Source organism: Dinoponera quadriceps, unplaced genomic scaffold (assembly GCF_001313825.1).
Source record: "Dinoponera quadriceps isolate SergipeBrazil2010 unplaced genomic scaffold, ASM131382v1 scaffold475, whole genome shotgun sequence".
NCBI classification, from domain to species: Eukaryota; Metazoa; Arthropoda; class Insecta; order Hymenoptera; family Formicidae; genus Dinoponera; species Dinoponera quadriceps.
The window spans coordinates 671,253-687,649 of NW_014554738.1; the positions used below are offsets into that span (position 1 = coordinate 671,253).

General features: G+C 49.0%; 1 protein-coding gene across 1 annotated transcript in view; it reads right to left on the reverse strand.

Moving 5' to 3' along the window:
- LOC106741164 (transcriptional activator cubitus interruptus) overlaps positions 1–16,397 on the reverse strand; it is a 119,394-nt gene that overhangs the window by 5,331 nt on the left and 97,666 nt on the right. The window contains exons 3-9 of the mRNA XM_014612876.1: positions 11,286–11,554; positions 10,498–10,587; positions 7,552–7,749; positions 4,872–5,140; positions 1,510–1,764; positions 1,088–1,252; positions 214–378 (exon numbers count right to left, since the gene is read on the reverse strand). Of these exons, the coding sequence (XP_014468362.1) occupies positions 214–378; positions 1,088–1,252; positions 1,510–1,764; positions 4,872–5,140; positions 7,552–7,749; positions 10,498–10,587; positions 11,286–11,554 (1,411 nt within the window). The remainder of the gene's footprint in view (positions 1–213; positions 379–1,087; positions 1,253–1,509; positions 1,765–4,871; positions 5,141–7,551; positions 7,750–10,497; positions 10,588–11,285; positions 11,555–16,397) is intronic.

Genomic DNA, 16,397 nt, shown 5'->3' on the forward strand with positions numbered 1-16,397 from the left:
TTCGTCCGAAAGTTCGGTAAAATGATATCTAACACAACTTTTGGCTAACAATCGTGCTTGATCGGTTATGAAAAAAGAAAACTGGAGGAAGATTTCTATCAATTACTGGCCCGTGAAATATTATCCAGCACTGGCGTCTTGTCTCGACTTGACCCCACTGAAATATTCTTTCTTTCGTTTCTTGTGTTGCAGAAGCAACAGGACCACACTTACCTCGTTGGAGTGCGTTCTGTTCTGATGCTTCGCTCTATCACTAGCGTTGCTAAAGGCCTTGCTGCAGCCCGGATACTCACAAGTATACGGTTTCTCGCCGGTGTGCGACCTGAGATGAGTCTTCAGATTTTCCAAGCGCGAATAAGCCTTGAAGCACCCCTCGAACTGCGTCCCGACAAGAGAGCGATCGATTAATGGCGTAATGTAAATAATCATGTGATCACACACAATATGTAATCTTGTGTTTAAACGTTAAAATTTCTCTCGTGTTATCAGCTTTTCATTATTACTTCAATGTAAAATTAACACTCAGCTGAAATGTTACGATTTTCCTGACGTTTTCATACTGCTGTATTTATGTCAATTTAATAACAATGTATTACTAATACATTTGTACTTTCTGTGCTTTCTATTATTTTTTTGATACTTTCTTTTTTTTTTTGATAATTGTTCCTATATCTGATCACGTTAGTTTTTAGGACTTAGTTTCTAGAAGCGTCAAACATCATTATTTGCAGAAGTCTCCAAACATCATTATTTGCAAGGAAATTTGTAATAAATAATATTTTCATAGGACTGTCATATATTTTGATAGAGAAGTATTGCTGGTTTGTGTGTATAAATTTTAATTTTACATTTTACATTTAAAATTTTAATTTCTATATACTTTAGAATCCTAAAACAAAATAGTTCGTCGGTTTTGATGCCTTTTCTGTACGCATACCGCTCTGTTATTATGAACGCAAGAAACGTGGCTAGAAATCCGACGAATTTTTGCAACCCTTAATATACATCCGCACGCGTCGGACTGTATCGTGTAATTAATGCGTACAAAAAGCTCTCCGAAACGGGAGATACGAATAAGCATGCTTACGGTACACTTGTGAGGTTTTTCCCCGGTGTGCCTTCTCATGTGCACGACAAGCATGTACTGAGCCTTGAAAGGTTTTTCCTCCCTCGAACATTCCTCCCAGCCGCAAACAAAGCTCTTCTTGTTGGCGTGTATGTGATCGTTGTTGATATGTTTCACGAGATCGTCCTAGTTCGAAGATATACGCGGATTAAGAACGTACAAGAGCACGAGTGCGTCTCTCTCGCCGAAAGATTCGCATGTATCTCGAGATAACTTTCAAACTAATCTGAATCTTGCTTTTCAGCAAGTTCGAGGGGGAAAAAATTTAAGCTCGCTGAACTGAAAATTTCAAGACAGTCGGTTCTCGCAAATACGAGATATCACTTCTTAGCCGTCGGTAATTGCTGCATAGCTCGTTAAACGTAGAAACGAGGGCTGCTCACCTGTGTGGGAAATTCGAGGCCGCAGTCCCTCCAATGACAATTCGTCTCGATGAAGTCGCCAGGCTCGTCTTTGAGGTCCTCGCTCGGACTGAGACCTTGAGGGTGAATCGGTGGTGCGGTGGTCGTGGTCGCGTTGGTGGTCGTCGTCGCCGGTTCTCTTTTGACTTTGGTAGAGGCCCGTCTCGAGGAAGTGTCGGCTTCGGCCGTCACCGAACGGGTCGACGATTCTGACGCTTTCCTACACGATTCTGCGTTCTGCGTACATGTACGTAAAAGAGGATTAAAAAAAAAACAAATACCATCACTCTGCACGTTTTGTGTTACACTGGCGGATGGAGATTCTTCGAAGTTTGATTCTGCTGATACGAAGGCAGTTTGTAAAGTTCACGGTCTAATGTATGGATGTTTATCGCTCTAACTAACCTTTTTACAGAGTTACAGTGTCACATCTACCTTGTGAATAGCTATGAAGTATCAAATCGATCTGTTAAGTATTAGGTCCTTGTAGAAATTCGTATGACATTAAAACCATTTGTATTTGTTAATAACAATGAAATGACATATGTATAATATTTTAATCAAAGCATCGCCCACTGCTGTATCAATAATTTTTCGCCAATTTTTCGAGCAATAGCGTCATCTCACACCGATAAAATCACTCGCCTTTTCAGATAATCCATTCATTGTGAACGCAGTGAATTTCTCATATTGCTTTCATATTTCAGTGGCCCCTTACAAGTAAATAAAAAGGGGGACTGAAATGAGGTCCGGGATGGGAGCCGTGATTCCCCAGTATCGTCGACGGAACGACGATTCGAAAAGTTCCTGGTTGCGTTTGCGCGCACCGACGGCTTGTTAATTGCAACAATCACGTCGGTTCATCGCGGAGCTCAACCTCCTTCGCGTTTTCGCACACGCGATTCCGCAATTATCGCGCGCACAAAGCGATGCGATCGATCGTCGCGGACAGTCGTAAACCGCTTTGTCTCTCTCTCTCTCCCTCTTTAGCAGTGATTTTATCTCTATCTTCTCTCCTTTCGCGTTGCATCGTGTACTCTGATATAGACATAACTCCAAATACCTGTTCGTGCGCACGTGCACGCAGGTTTCTCCGCGTCGGTGCGTCGCGATTTACCGACGATATAGGTTGACGGGCGATAAGCGCGCGCCCGAGTATCACTTGATTTACTCGAAAGCGTGATCGGGGGGGGNGGGGGGGGGACGGAAATCGGAACAGAAATGTGGAGCGTTGCGTTTATCGCGTGAGCACGCATGCGGCACGTGAAATTTCCCGACATATTTCTATCCCCCTCCTGCTCCCTCGCCCCACCGGCGTTTGTGCAACAAATGTCCCGAGAGAAATTCTCGTTTAAGCCTGGTTTAATTAGCGCACGGGCTAAAAGTAACGCACGCCGTGCGCGCCGCGATAAGTTTTATATATATTAACAACGACGTGTCTCCCCGAGTGGATGTCCCGTCCGAGTAATTCCGCCGCGTGCAAACGCGTGACAACCTTGATGTCTCGCCGAGAGAAAGAAAGAGAGAGAGAGAGGGTCCCGGGACACCTCGCGAGCACGTTTACCACGAGACACAAGCGGGACGACAAGCGGCACGAGAGAGCGCGGAGCGAAATGCAAGCCGATGCAAATCACGCCGGGTAAAGTTTACAGCGTGCGGACACACACGGTCGCGGCGTCGCGGGCTAGAAAATGAAAACGCCGCGCGAGCCGGTGAGCGCGCGAATGCAAATAAATCAGAGCGGCTCGCCGCGACGATGGCGACGTGCACGACGAGGAGCGAGAAGGAGAGGAAAGTGGAGGAGGAAGAGATGGTGCGGTGGAGGCGAGGAAGGAAGAAGAATCGGCGCTCGCAGGGGAAAAAATAGAGACGCGTGGGTGGATGGGAGAGAGACGGAGGGCCGGGGAAGGGAATCGGGCGAAATAATGTGCGCGAGATTGCTTGTAACCCGAGGACCCTCTCTCGCGAGAGTAACCCAATCTTTTTCCCCGTCCCCCTCAGCGTCTCTCCCTCTCTCTCTGTCTCCATCGTACCGCCACCGTTACCGTCCCGAGACTAGCCCGAGCAGACGTGCTGGCGAAGAAAAGGCTCGCAGCACGAGGGGAGGGAAGAAGGAAAGGCGGGCCGCGATTATTTATTCTCAATGAATCGATGACGGGCCACCGGGCGTATATCGTTCTCTCGGTTCGCAATAACGATCGAATGGCAACTGCCGTGCGGCCGAGCGGTGAAACCCGCTGTTACTCAGGGTATCGCGCGATATCCATAGATATAAGAGTGAAGAAATGAATTGGATGTTCGGGCGAAAGGGGTTGGAACACGCGCGCGATAAGGGAGGGTCGATGAGGTAAAGTGTGCACATTTTTCATTAGATGTTTTCATTAGACGTATACGTACGTCGCGACATACGTATCGTGCGTAATTGCTAAAGAAATACCATAGAATCGAATGTGAATTTACAATAGGTAAATTTACGATGATTTACAAAATATGAAAATTATAATGAGCCTCTGGTGAGTTCAGTGCCGACTCGTTATCTGCTTTCAGTTTAGAAAAATTAGCAATCTTATCCCTTCTCTTTTCTTCTATATGTATAAATATATGTTCTCGATTTTCGGTTCGAACACACGATTATTTCTGCATTATTTGTCGCATAACTTCTCTTTCTCGACGAATTCTTCGAATGAAACATACTGACACAGGCCGCAACGTGTGCGTGCAAACACGTCCAATCAAAAATCTTGACACTTTACCTTGTCATTCACTCCGCAACCCCCCGCGAACTCGGGCTACATCTCTTTATTCATAAATGTATAACGACCCAGTAAGTAAAAAAATCATTAACACAACGCCATTACAGTGATATTTTATGCAATGTAACGTTTTCACAAATTTAGCTCTCAATGTTGTATACGTCACCGTTAACAATATTTCACCCAAGCATTAAAGATGATATTTCACTCATGATTTTAACATTTAGAAACATTATATATAATCCAATAACAATTTAAAAACATGTGTGAGATATTACGTGAAAGTGTTGATAAAATTCGCGGTAAATTCAACGTTTCGAGAAATTGATTAGTTGTTCCCTCGCTTACTGGGGATACATCGTGCCAACGACCGTAGGATAACGCACGGCGCACGATATCGACGCGATTGCCGCGGGATCTCGGGATAAATCGATCGCACGGTTGTGTCGCGTCACGCTGAAACACAAGGATTTAATTGCGAGCATAACACGGCTCTCGCCATGCGCGACCGGCGGCGGTGTCGAATTGGTCGCGCTGCGTCCCGCGTGGTCGTCATTTCCATCGCCTCTTCCGCCTTTTCTCGCGCCTTACCTCGCTCTTCGGCGGCACCCCGTGAGGGCCGAGGGTCGCCGCCGACGTGGAATGATTCGGCACACCGGGGTACAGTTGCGAGTGCGGCGACAATCCGTGAATGTGCGGCTGAGAATGGGGATGCGGCGGCGGCGGCGGAGGCACCGGCGACTGCAGGGAGTGCGTGTGAGGTAAGAGCGCCGCCGCTGCCACGTTCCTTAATAGGTGAGCCTGCAACTGCTGCAGGTGCGGCGCCATGCCAGGGTGCATGCCTAAAGCCGGACTCATTGCTGCAACAATGCGGAATCAATTAGCCGATTGAGCCGATCGAAATTCCCGAATCTCCCTTCTCGCTCGATGTCCGTCTGCGCGTTTCATAATCGTGGCGTGCGAGGTGTAAAGGTTAAGATATGAGCTACCCCGGTCGAAACGTTGATGCTACTTCAATGCTCTCGAGGACAGCTTGCGCTTACTTAGATGGCCTATATAGATTGACAAAATCTATTTTAACGATATTGCACTCCAGCTCTTCGATGGAACCTTTGATTCGATAGATTTAATTTTAATGTTATCTTGAAGCTATAAATGCTCACGATATTTCGATTGTTGAATTCATATGATTGAATATTCAGAACAATTTATTTTGACGCCAGATAGGGAAATTTGAGATATTGCTATGGTCGAAACGACAGTAAATTATGTCATTAGAATTGAACCTCCTCTGCCATCTTGACTTCTTTCTGTGTTGAAGAATTAAAGGTTTAACATAGGGCTAAAATTTCGACTCGGCAAAATTGACGCGAGTTGACACTTAAATAGGAATTAGCTGTCCATATAATTAAAATTGAATCACCAGACCTAATTTTTAGCTATAATAGCTGAAAACTGGATACAGTCGGTCATAGGATGGCTGCGACAGATTCTTTTTGACATGTTTTGGAATATACAAAAGTTATAAAATACATAAAAATTACGACAAGGCGAATTCCTGATTCACAAACATATGCGGTAATTTAGTTTCATAATTTCTTTCTCCTTGCCGATATACAAAAATTAAGACCGCAACAAAGAAGAAGCTGGGAAAAGAAGTGCTCAGAAGGTTTACCGAAAAACCCCGAATTCTAGATTGAATTTTAACGCCGTCGTAAAATAACTGATTCTGACGCTGAAGGCAAACCTAAAACGGAAATGTACAAAGGAATAAATCGTCCAGTTAGAATTGAAATCGAACTTATTTTACTATCTCAGCTTTCACCGTGTCGTAGAATCCAAGGTTTAGTGCAGGGCCAAACTTTCGAATCGGTTAATTTCGAGATAACGATGGAAACAGGCACTCGGGCGAAGGTGTGCGCTCGAAAGGTACTTGGGTATGCAGGAATATTAAGCGGCCGATAAGAATCCCGGCACCTCGGGCTTTACGTTCGATCGTTCGGATGGCGGCACGACACGAGGATAATCGAATAAACATCGAAATCGGGCCGCTTCGTGTGTACGCTTGCTGCTTCCTCGACAGTCCGAGCACGACACACCGGACTTCCGGCACATAGGCCAAGCTTGCATTTCAATCGCCAGCCTCTCGTGACTGTTACGAAACTGTAAGTAGCCGCGTAGGCAGAAACTATTGTGTGCGCGCGCGGTGTGCCAGGCGGTTGAATCAACCTCTCGTTTCTGTCCGATGTATTATCCGGCATCGAGCGCGCTTTCAGGACAGTTCGTGTCGCGTGTATATTAATGACGTTTGTTATTACGCGTCCATTATTACGTCCGTTATTATCCCTCGTCATCGTAACACCGTTCGAATTGAGAGATCGAATTCGCGGTACGAGCGATCGAGAAATGCGAGAATCGAAGGTAGCCGCGTGGAATTCAATTTGTAGCCGGGCATAACGCGAGAATTTCATATGAGCACAGAGAGACGAGAACGGACAGGAGAAGGACGACGGGAACAGGTGGGGGTGGCTCGCGTAGCAGCTCGCGGTGGCGTCCGAGGCGAATTTAACGAGCGACAACATCCTGCGGGTATCCGACGACGGCGACGCCGACAAACGACCGGCGCGCCACGCCGGCTGAATTTTAATCCGTTAATTACTTCATTTAATCGTAAATTACCGGGCGTTCTTAACTCGTGAGCAAGGAGGTCCCCGCCTATATAATGGCTTCATGCGCGCCCGGTACCTTAATTCGTCGCCGTGCATCGCCTTCGGTCAATCTTTAATGAACGCGGCGCGCCGATGCTAGAACTTCTACCTGCCTGATGTCGCGAGGAGGACATTTTCTGAATTTCATCAAGCGGCATTCCATTCGAGAAGTAGAACGACAGCCGAGTCACTCGAATGATCCTTCACTCGTGTGTAGGGTGAAAAATTCGTCACACTAAGTTGTCGAGCGAAAGTCTTCGTTCGGAACTGAAGAGTGAGCCTGACGCGTCTCACCGTCGCGATAACAGATTCGTCCCAATCGAATTAAAACACTCGTGTAATATCAGAAGCTCCAGCGAAATATTTACTCCTGCGACTTCCCGAGGCGGCAGTATTTTCACCGTCACCTCCGCGGCGAAAATACCGCCGCTTTTCACGTATTTTCATCATTTTATTTCAAATGAGATTCCGACCCCGGAAATTAATCGAGTGATTCGCTGACAATCGCGACAACGTCGGCGAACGGTAGTTACGGTTAACAGCCGGATAATAATTAGTCTCACCGGCAGAGAGGTGTCCGTAGCTGCCGCTGGCACTGCTGCTCCGGGAGCCGTTCACGATCGACGCCAAGCTGTTGGGGCTGAATCGAATCATATTGTCGATGTCGAACCTATCCGAGTACGGTGAACTGCTCAACGCCCTTTTCCGGCTCGCTCGGATCGTCGAAGCTCTCGGGCTTCCTAGTCTCGACGATGCGGATACTGAAAAATCGCAAACAGAAGACGCGTGCTCGTCAGCTCGCGGAGATTTCGAAAGAAGGAACGTTTTCCCTTAACGCTATCGAGCGATGATGTGTCGATTAAACGGTCGTTTCCTTTTGAAGCGAAGCTGATGCTTTCAGCGTCTCGCCGCTAAGGTAGCAGTCGGATGCCTAAGTGAAAAGAAAGCCGGGGACAGAAGGCGCTCCGAAGGTGGAGAAGAGTCGGGTGAGTACGGTCGTAGCCACGTAGGAAGAAAGAGAGAAAGAGATCCCGGGGAGAGACCGGGGGAGGCAGGGGGAGGCCGATCTTGCGGTCTGAACATTTTAGCAGCGATTTGCCTGCGACCGCAGCACAACGACGTAATATACAAACCACTTTCTTAAGACCGTGGTGGCGGCTCGCTTGTATGTACTATCGTTGGTTACATGGTGGCGGTTACGCTCTCCCTCACTCTCTCTCTTTCTCCTTTTCTCTTTCCTCATTCCGACACGACGCCTTTCGCTCTTTCCCTCCACCTCCTTAGATTTCTTGCTCTACCTTCACGGGCAATACCCACGGGATTAACCCACGAATACTCTCTCGTACTCTCTCTCTCTCTCTCTCTCTCTCTCTCTCATACACATATACACACACAAGCAAACACACGTACACTTTCTCTCTCTCTTCCTCCACATTGGTACTCCTGTTTCTTTCCTCGCTCGTTCTTTCCACCTTATACACCTCTGTCTATCTTCCCTTCTTTCCTTCTCGTGCCTCGCCTGCCCCTATCCGAGCAGCAACGCGATACACAGAAGACGAGAAGAGCGAGTCTACCCTTCTCCTCGATTTCCACTCGGTTGATCGCTCGTTCGCGTACAACGGGTATAAAGTTACTCGCGGTTGGAGTTCTGCTCTTCTCTTTTTGGCGAAACCCACTCCTCCGCGTCGGAGCCGCGCCACGCCGCGCGAACGACTCCGCTTTGTCCCCTTCGTCGGTTATTAATTCAGTCAATGATCAAATTTACAGTGGTCGGCCGGACCGAAAACCAACCGCTCGTGGCACTGCCGCCGTGCGGTTTTTCCGCACGATGTGAGACGATCGCATGTTCAATGAGCGATTCATCGATTCATGCTGCGCGCTCGCTTCCCCCGCGGGCTGCCGCCCGATAAACTCGGCGCTTCTCACTATGATAGATCTTTACTTTAAGACGGCCGAGAGGATGCTGGAACTTGAAAACTTTGCCGATTAAATACCGACTCTTCCTGCAAAGTTTATGTCATTACTGGCTGCACAGAATTATATGTACCTCTACACGGTGAAAATAATCACGAGAATGAATTGGAGCAATTAATGTTTAATGTGTGAGAAAAGAACGATTTGAAATTTCGAAATTGACATCTCCAGCTGTCGGGGAAATTCTAAAGAATATTTTGTACCTTTTCGCTTAAATTAGAGGTCTCGAGAGTCACGATAAGTTTGTTGAAACATTTCCATATATCTCGGCTGGATTTTTCGTTAGATATCCCAAAAGTGTGGTCGATTATTACGTAACATAATATCTATTTTGAGAATCGCCTCTTGATGACGTACTCGACCGAACGAAAATACTCGCTCGACGATTCGAGAGTGGAGACATTCTGTATGAGTAAAAAGTAACTCGATTTCGAGCGACCCGGTTCGCCACTTCCTGAGTGAGATTTCCCTCCGAGAAACTTAGAAAGGGTACAAAGAGATTTGCAGGAGGAGCGAGATGCGCGAATCGCTTAGGTTCCTTCGGCGATCGGTTATCTCCACCACCGAGAACCAAAGGGTTGGTCGCCCATCGTGCCGGGTCGCGTCGCGTCGCGCAATCCTCGCTCACTTTAATGAATATGCGAACGGATCCTCGTTTCTTTTGCCCCCTCCCCCTCCCCCCCCGCTCTCCTCCTCGTGCGCGAACAGAAATCGGGGCCGTGTTTCCCCCTGCGAGAGACCCTATGGTTCCCAACACGCCCGATAAGTCTTCAGCTCTCTTCTCTTCTCTCGCGTGCACGGGTCGAACATAGAATTGAGACATGTAAATTGGTGCAATCGTCCACTCCGATCGGCGTGGCTCCGCCGATGCTACCACGCCGGGCATGCCGAGACGCTACAGCGCTTTTCAAGCGGCCTCTCCCGCCAAAATACTTCGAATCGGAGATTAATCGCTCCGAGCGATTCTCGCACGTTTGGTAAATATTTCCAGACAATTCGATACTTTATGCAACGTATCGATCGTTTTACTTCATGAGTAGCTCGCGTGAAGATGAATCTTCGATGTTTGGAGCGCCTGTCGATTTCAGTGTCAAGGTAACTTGGGGAGAAAATTCTAGTATTCGACATCTTCGTCATATTTCTGCTAATCGTTATAACAACTTCTAAACGTATCCATACACGCACACACACACACACGTGCAGCGCAAAGAGATCGAGTCGTACGGAAAGAACGAACGGTGCTGGAAGGGGAAATGTGAGGCAACCTGTAGGGTAGGCGTTAAGGTGTTAATGAGGTCGTGTCGCTCCGAGTCGATTCAATTATGCGGCGGTGGCGGCTAACGAGACCCCGTTTACCCTTTCGATCGTCTTTTAGCCTCTCGGCCTTCTAACCGGTCGATCTCCTACCTGCCGGTAGTGCCACTACATCTACGGTTAGCTTGGCACACATAACTCAGACGCGCGCGTACACGTCAGCGCGGACCGTAGACGTTAATAGAAGAATACATACGCCGGATCGAGAATCGGCCACTTACCATCGATGGGGAATGGGAACTCGGACGACGTAAGGGTGCTGGCGGGACCTGCCGCATGCAGGAGGTACTCGGGCCCCAAACCACCCAGTCCTGAAAATGCAAGGATTCGGTTACCGATCGGCCTTAAATCCAACTAATATAAGCTCCGGAGACCGGTTAGAGCAATACAGTTCCTTAATACAGACTCTGGACAATCTGTAGTTTTGAAACCAAATGTAGTAGTTATCATTTGTTTCTCTAGATACTCATATCATAAATACGATTATATTCGTCACTTTTACCGTTATTTTGCACACATGAAATACATACGGATATAAAACCAGCCAAAGCGAGTCCTAAAAGAAGGTCCTCAAAACTCAGTGAAATTGTAACCACGCATAGCGCGATGCATAGTTCTCGACGTTCATTTTTATACACGGTAACAAACAAAAGAGTTAGCGGTCTAATTGTTGTGTAAATGTTTGTGAGCGTAGATAATTCGTTCGTTGGTTCAGTCGACCAGTCATCCGATTGCTCGGGGAGGACCGATTTGGGAAAAAGATACCGTTCCGCTCGAGAGGCAAGTGGAGCGTGTTACCAACGCGACGCGGATCACGCGCGACGGATCGAATTCAGAGAGCTCTCGTGCGCTCACTGGAATAGAGCGAGCGATAGAGAGAGAGAGAGAAAGAAACTTCCGGCGGAAATGCGGGGCCGCCTTTTACAGGCTCCGGCGCCATGTACAGGGCGTACCCGAGCGGGGATCCATACGAACATGCTTCTATTTGCTCCACGTCCCGGATAGTTACCGTGTAACGAGGCGTTGGGACTGTGCGTGGAGGCCTGGAGCTGGTGGTAAAGGTGGTCCATGTAGTTGAGCCGATAGGCAGGATGCAGGGCCGTATGCTCCGAGAGGGGATGACTTCTGCGCAGGAAATCACCGCCGGAAGTCCCGTTGCCGGCGGCACCACCCCCTCCGCCGGCGCCGCCACCACCGCCGGCGCCACCGCCGCCGCCGCCCCCTCCGCCACCGCTACCGTTACCGGTCGCTCCGATCACGGTCGTGCTACCGGGCAATCTGGAAGGAGAAGCGAAAACGTACGCGTGAAACTGCCGTTGATGTCGACCCGGGAACAGACGTGATCTGTATAACGATTAATAATTACATCAATATTTATTTATTTGTTTTTCCGAACGAAGAATGAGCTGCGACAAATTCGGCGATGGCGCGAGATAACGTGCCGACAGAGACCACGAGAATCGACGTAGCCAATTTGCTTAAGCAACCCACCATCATCATCGTTGTCGTCGTCATAACGTAAGTCCCATTAACGAAACGTATTTCTGGTAAGACGTTTATGATTTACAGCGAGGAGGGCTATGAAGAAAAGCATTCTCGTTTGACTGATGAAATTACGACGCGCGTCGTGTGCGCCAACAAATGGCGCGTGTCTCTTCGTCAAAGCTCCTATTCGCGTCGCTTCTTGACGCGGACAGGTGTCTTCCATCAATGGCGCGCTCGTATGATCAAAGTGTAACTTCGTGCCGCTGGATAGGATAATCGCGGTTTTTGTTTGTCGCCCCCTACCCGACGTCACACATACACACACACACATGCACAATACGCGCGCTCGTTTCTACGAGGAAAAGAACTCCCGGGGGACGAGGAAACGAGCCGTCGTGAGGGCGAAAGTGAGAGAGCGGTACTTCTCTCGTTTTGAATGATGGCGATTCGCCACGCTCGGAACATTTAGAAACGACGCGTGTCCGGCATCTTCAAAGATGTCGTCCTCTTCCCTGCTCGTTTAACTTCCTCCGTCCGTTAACGGGTGTCTTGTGCGCGGACGAACTAGCGCCGCTTTCAGGACATCTTTCGAACATCTTCCGAGGGCAAGCGCTCTTACGTATCGCAAACCGAGTTCTGAAAATGTTTATCTCAGGACTTTATTTACCCGTCACGATTACTCGCGCGATTTCGCGTCGGCTTACGTAAAATATCTCGCAAATCACACAAACGTAAAATAACGTTGCAGCCACCTGCCGCGGTAACCTTCGCGAGAGCTGTTTTATTATATTCCCTACGTTCTTCCCGGGCTGATCGCTCGCCCATTTTATCATACGGTCGCTCTCGTCTCACGATGATGAACTCTCGAACGGCAAGCGGTGAGGCCGTGCCGATATCCTGTATTTGTTAGAGTAGAAATTCTGGGTTTATCAAAGTATACAAATTTCATCCGGCCTGTATTAATTAGCTATTAGCTTTCGACTTAGGCCAGCTAATCACAGCACTGCTCGGACAGTTCTCAATCGCCGTTCATACGAGCACCATCGCTCCACGTGTGCCACGAGTTCAAACAACGCGGCTTTAAACCTGATCGTATCGTCCCGTCTATCCCGAATGTTCAATTACACCTGCAAGTACACGTGAAACTTTTCGCTCGTAACAGGACGCGCCTTCTTGTCTCGTTCGCGCCGAACGTTAGCGACGTTAGACGAAAAAACGCGCTCATCGAGCGAGGTCATCGGCTATGCGCGGAGCGGCGTTAAAACGCAGCGTTTACAGTACTTATTTCTTAATAGCATCATTGTCGGCTCTTCTGTGAGGCTAATAAAAACACGCCGCCGGCGCGACGTTGATGCTCGGAGGATTCACGATCGGCGTCAGGTGGCCCGAGATCTTGATTGGATCCCAGGATTGTCGGATGATCGCGCACGGCACGACGACGGCCGAAGGCCGAACGGTTACTCCTCGAGGTCGCTGGGTAATAGAATTTCCCCTGTCGATCGAACCTCCCGCACGGAGGCCGACGGAGAACGAAAAGGGAGAGTGTCGATTTTGTAAAACGGCCGGTTGATCAAAGTGTTTAATTAAGCGGCATTGATTAAGGCGCATCGCGAATGACAAAGTAAACAGGCAGTGGCCGCCGCGAACGTGGGACAGAGAGGAGCGATTGGCACGTGGCGTTTTAAGGCGGATTACGATGTTTGAGCCGGTCGCTGTCTAAATATTGGCTCCGCGCTTCCACGAGTTTGCTGAGCAAAGACAACCGGGTCGGCTGTTTGACTTTGCTCAGTGTCCACGGATTTTGATTACTGCCTGTTGCTCGGCCACCGAAGCCGCTTCTCTACGGTAGTCGGGCCTCGTGTTTAAAACGTTTGTCGCGATACTCGTTGACAGCTCGTTGACGAATCTCTCAATCCTCCGCGTTCCTTGTCGTACGCTCTCTCCTGTCCCGTCGGCGAGGTCGAACGAGACGTATTCCGGAAATTTCTCGGGGCAGAATCTCACTCGAAAAGCTCGCTCGAAAAGAACGGGGGAGTCGTTCGAATGAACTTTCCCTGAAATTCCCGAGTAAATTCTCCGCGCTGAATCGCCGGGCGAATATTTTCGCTCGCGAAACTGAGAAAGTAAATCCGACGGTATTCCATCAAGGTCGAGGGAACAAATTAGTTTAATTAATACCGATCGATTGAAGTATTCGCTCGTATACGAGTTCATAGAGTCCATTCTGTGCTTGAGTGAAAATACCGCCACTTTCCAGCTAGCTTCGGGTGACAATTCGGATGAGAAAATTTCGAGAGTAAGAGGTCCGTCGTCACCGTCGGTTTAAATGGCGAAATTGCGGGCGAGGGCGCAGCGTCACCGACTACGCTACGCGGTTAATTTTGGTATTCTTCCGCACGAAGATGCGGAGATCCTCTATGAGCCCGATCCGGGCGAATGATTACCGCCATTAGCGGCGTAATCTCGCCCTTTCGCCGAGGCAAAAATTAGAACGCCTTGACAGGCTGCTTAGTAGCGGGTCCCGTAAAAACGTTGGCTGAGAGAATCGGGTAGGGACCGGGGACATCGTTACAATGAAAACATCGACTCCGCCGGGCTTCGGAGGCACGCTCGTGTCCTTCGTTTTTTCTTTTCGCGCCGGGAGAGAAATGGCCGAAAAAGAGAGACGGAGCCCGAGAACTCTCTCGGCCGCAACGGGCAAAAGAAGAAGACGCAAACGGGAGAGAGAGAGAGTGAGAAGGAGAGAACAAGCTGCGTCTATTTCCAATCCTGCTGACTGCCAGATGACTCGAAGTATGGTTCTGCCTCTGGCTGCTGTCCTTCCTTCCTTTTCTACTGTTTTCCTCCTCCCTTCGCAGTCTCCGCGCCTTAAGCGCTTGTCATACTTCGCGACTTTTTCAGAACGCCCGTCTCGAGAACAACACCGGCGACACCGTTCCGTGGGGTGCGAATGTTACTTTCTTCCGCGATGAACGAGTAGTCGTCGAATTCACGCCGATTATCGCGACGATCGGCGAAATTTGCAATTGGCCAAAGCGTTTCCTCGGCTCGCCCGATGCTCAGGCAGGGGAAAACACACATCTGGCGCGAAACAAGCTTTACTCTTTCCTTCCTCCCTTTTCGCGCCTCCTCGGTATCCCCCCTTGCTTTCGTTCTTCTTTGTCTCTGTCTGAGGCCGATCCTCTCGAAATTCGGGCTCTCCGTCGCGCGCGCGCATGGCCGATCCTTCTTTCGGTCGTTACAAGCCGCGCAGCCTTCCGTCCCCCTTCGAAGCACCGGCAGATAAAACTCGAGTTAACTCTACACGCCGGAAACCGACGCATCTATCTTTATCTACGACCCGTCCCTCTCACGGGGGAAGCCAAGAGTCTTCTTGAAATTCTTACGACCGCCGCTCGCTCGACTGTACTCGGCTTGATGCTCGACGTCGTCGAATCTTAATTATTCCCGATTGGACATTTCACTCGAAGCTTCCTCCCGCAGGATCTCCCCGTTGAAACGGAGCCGCGATTTCTCGCGGATTTTTTCGCGTAGAGCGCGCAAAAAATTCGCCTGCCGAAATTTCGCCTGCGATATTTCAGCGATCGCGCCGACGGACCCGCGCGACGTTCCGGTCGGTTTAATCTCGGGCGGTAGGAGCAGCGGGGAGGTGGAGGGACGACGAAACCGGGTGAAGAATTAAGGTTCGCAAGCTCATTAACGTGACTCGTGGTAATGAGGCGAGCTAAGCGGTGCCCGGGAACATCTGCCCGGTTTCCCCGTTGCCTCGTAACTCGAAAAAGAAAGATGGAAAGTACGACGAAAAGGAGCTCATGTTGATACGACGAGGAGGAGGACGAAACCGGGCGAAAGGATGCGGCTTAAACACGAGCCGATCAGCCTGACGTGGAAAGGCGAGAGATTTGGTCTCCGCCAAATTTTATCCTTCTCTACGTCGGATATGCGAGTCGACGTAAGATGACTCTTTATAATTTGCCGAACAAAGAGAGAGAGAGAGAGAGAGAGAGAGTAAAATCCCGTGACTCGTCAGAACCGATACGCGCTAATGAGAGACTCAATGTCGATCGATCCTTGACGATCCTAACGCTGGAATTCATCTAGTAAACTTGGCTGATACTTGGTTAATACTCGCATTATCGATCGCAGAAGCGGTTCGATTATTTCATTATCTCGCGTTATCGCGGAAAAACGGCGCGAGAGGTCAATTCCGCACCTAGAAGTTGAGAGTTCGCGATAGTTTTTACGACGAGGTCTTAACTTTTGATATTTATCACCGTGCCTTACCGAAGACGCTGTCGCGGGGACGATAAGAAGACGGAAGGAAACCATATGGCGGACGTTGCGTACGACAGCGTGTGGCACGTGCTTCAAATGCGACCGCGAACCGGGCAGAGAAGGCGGGAAGGAAAGAAGCCGTCTGAAAGAAAGCAGCAACCGAGCGTTTTCCCAAAATATTAACTAAACGTTCTACTGCACTTCGCTTCGCCGCGATCGTTGTTGCAAACAACAATTTATACTATACTTTCCTTTGTTCCTCACTTTAAGCATATTTTTATGGTTGTGGTTTTAGTGCGGGTTTTTTGTTCAGATCGAGCTTATTTAATATTATTTACATTGTAAGTTGCAATCACACTTC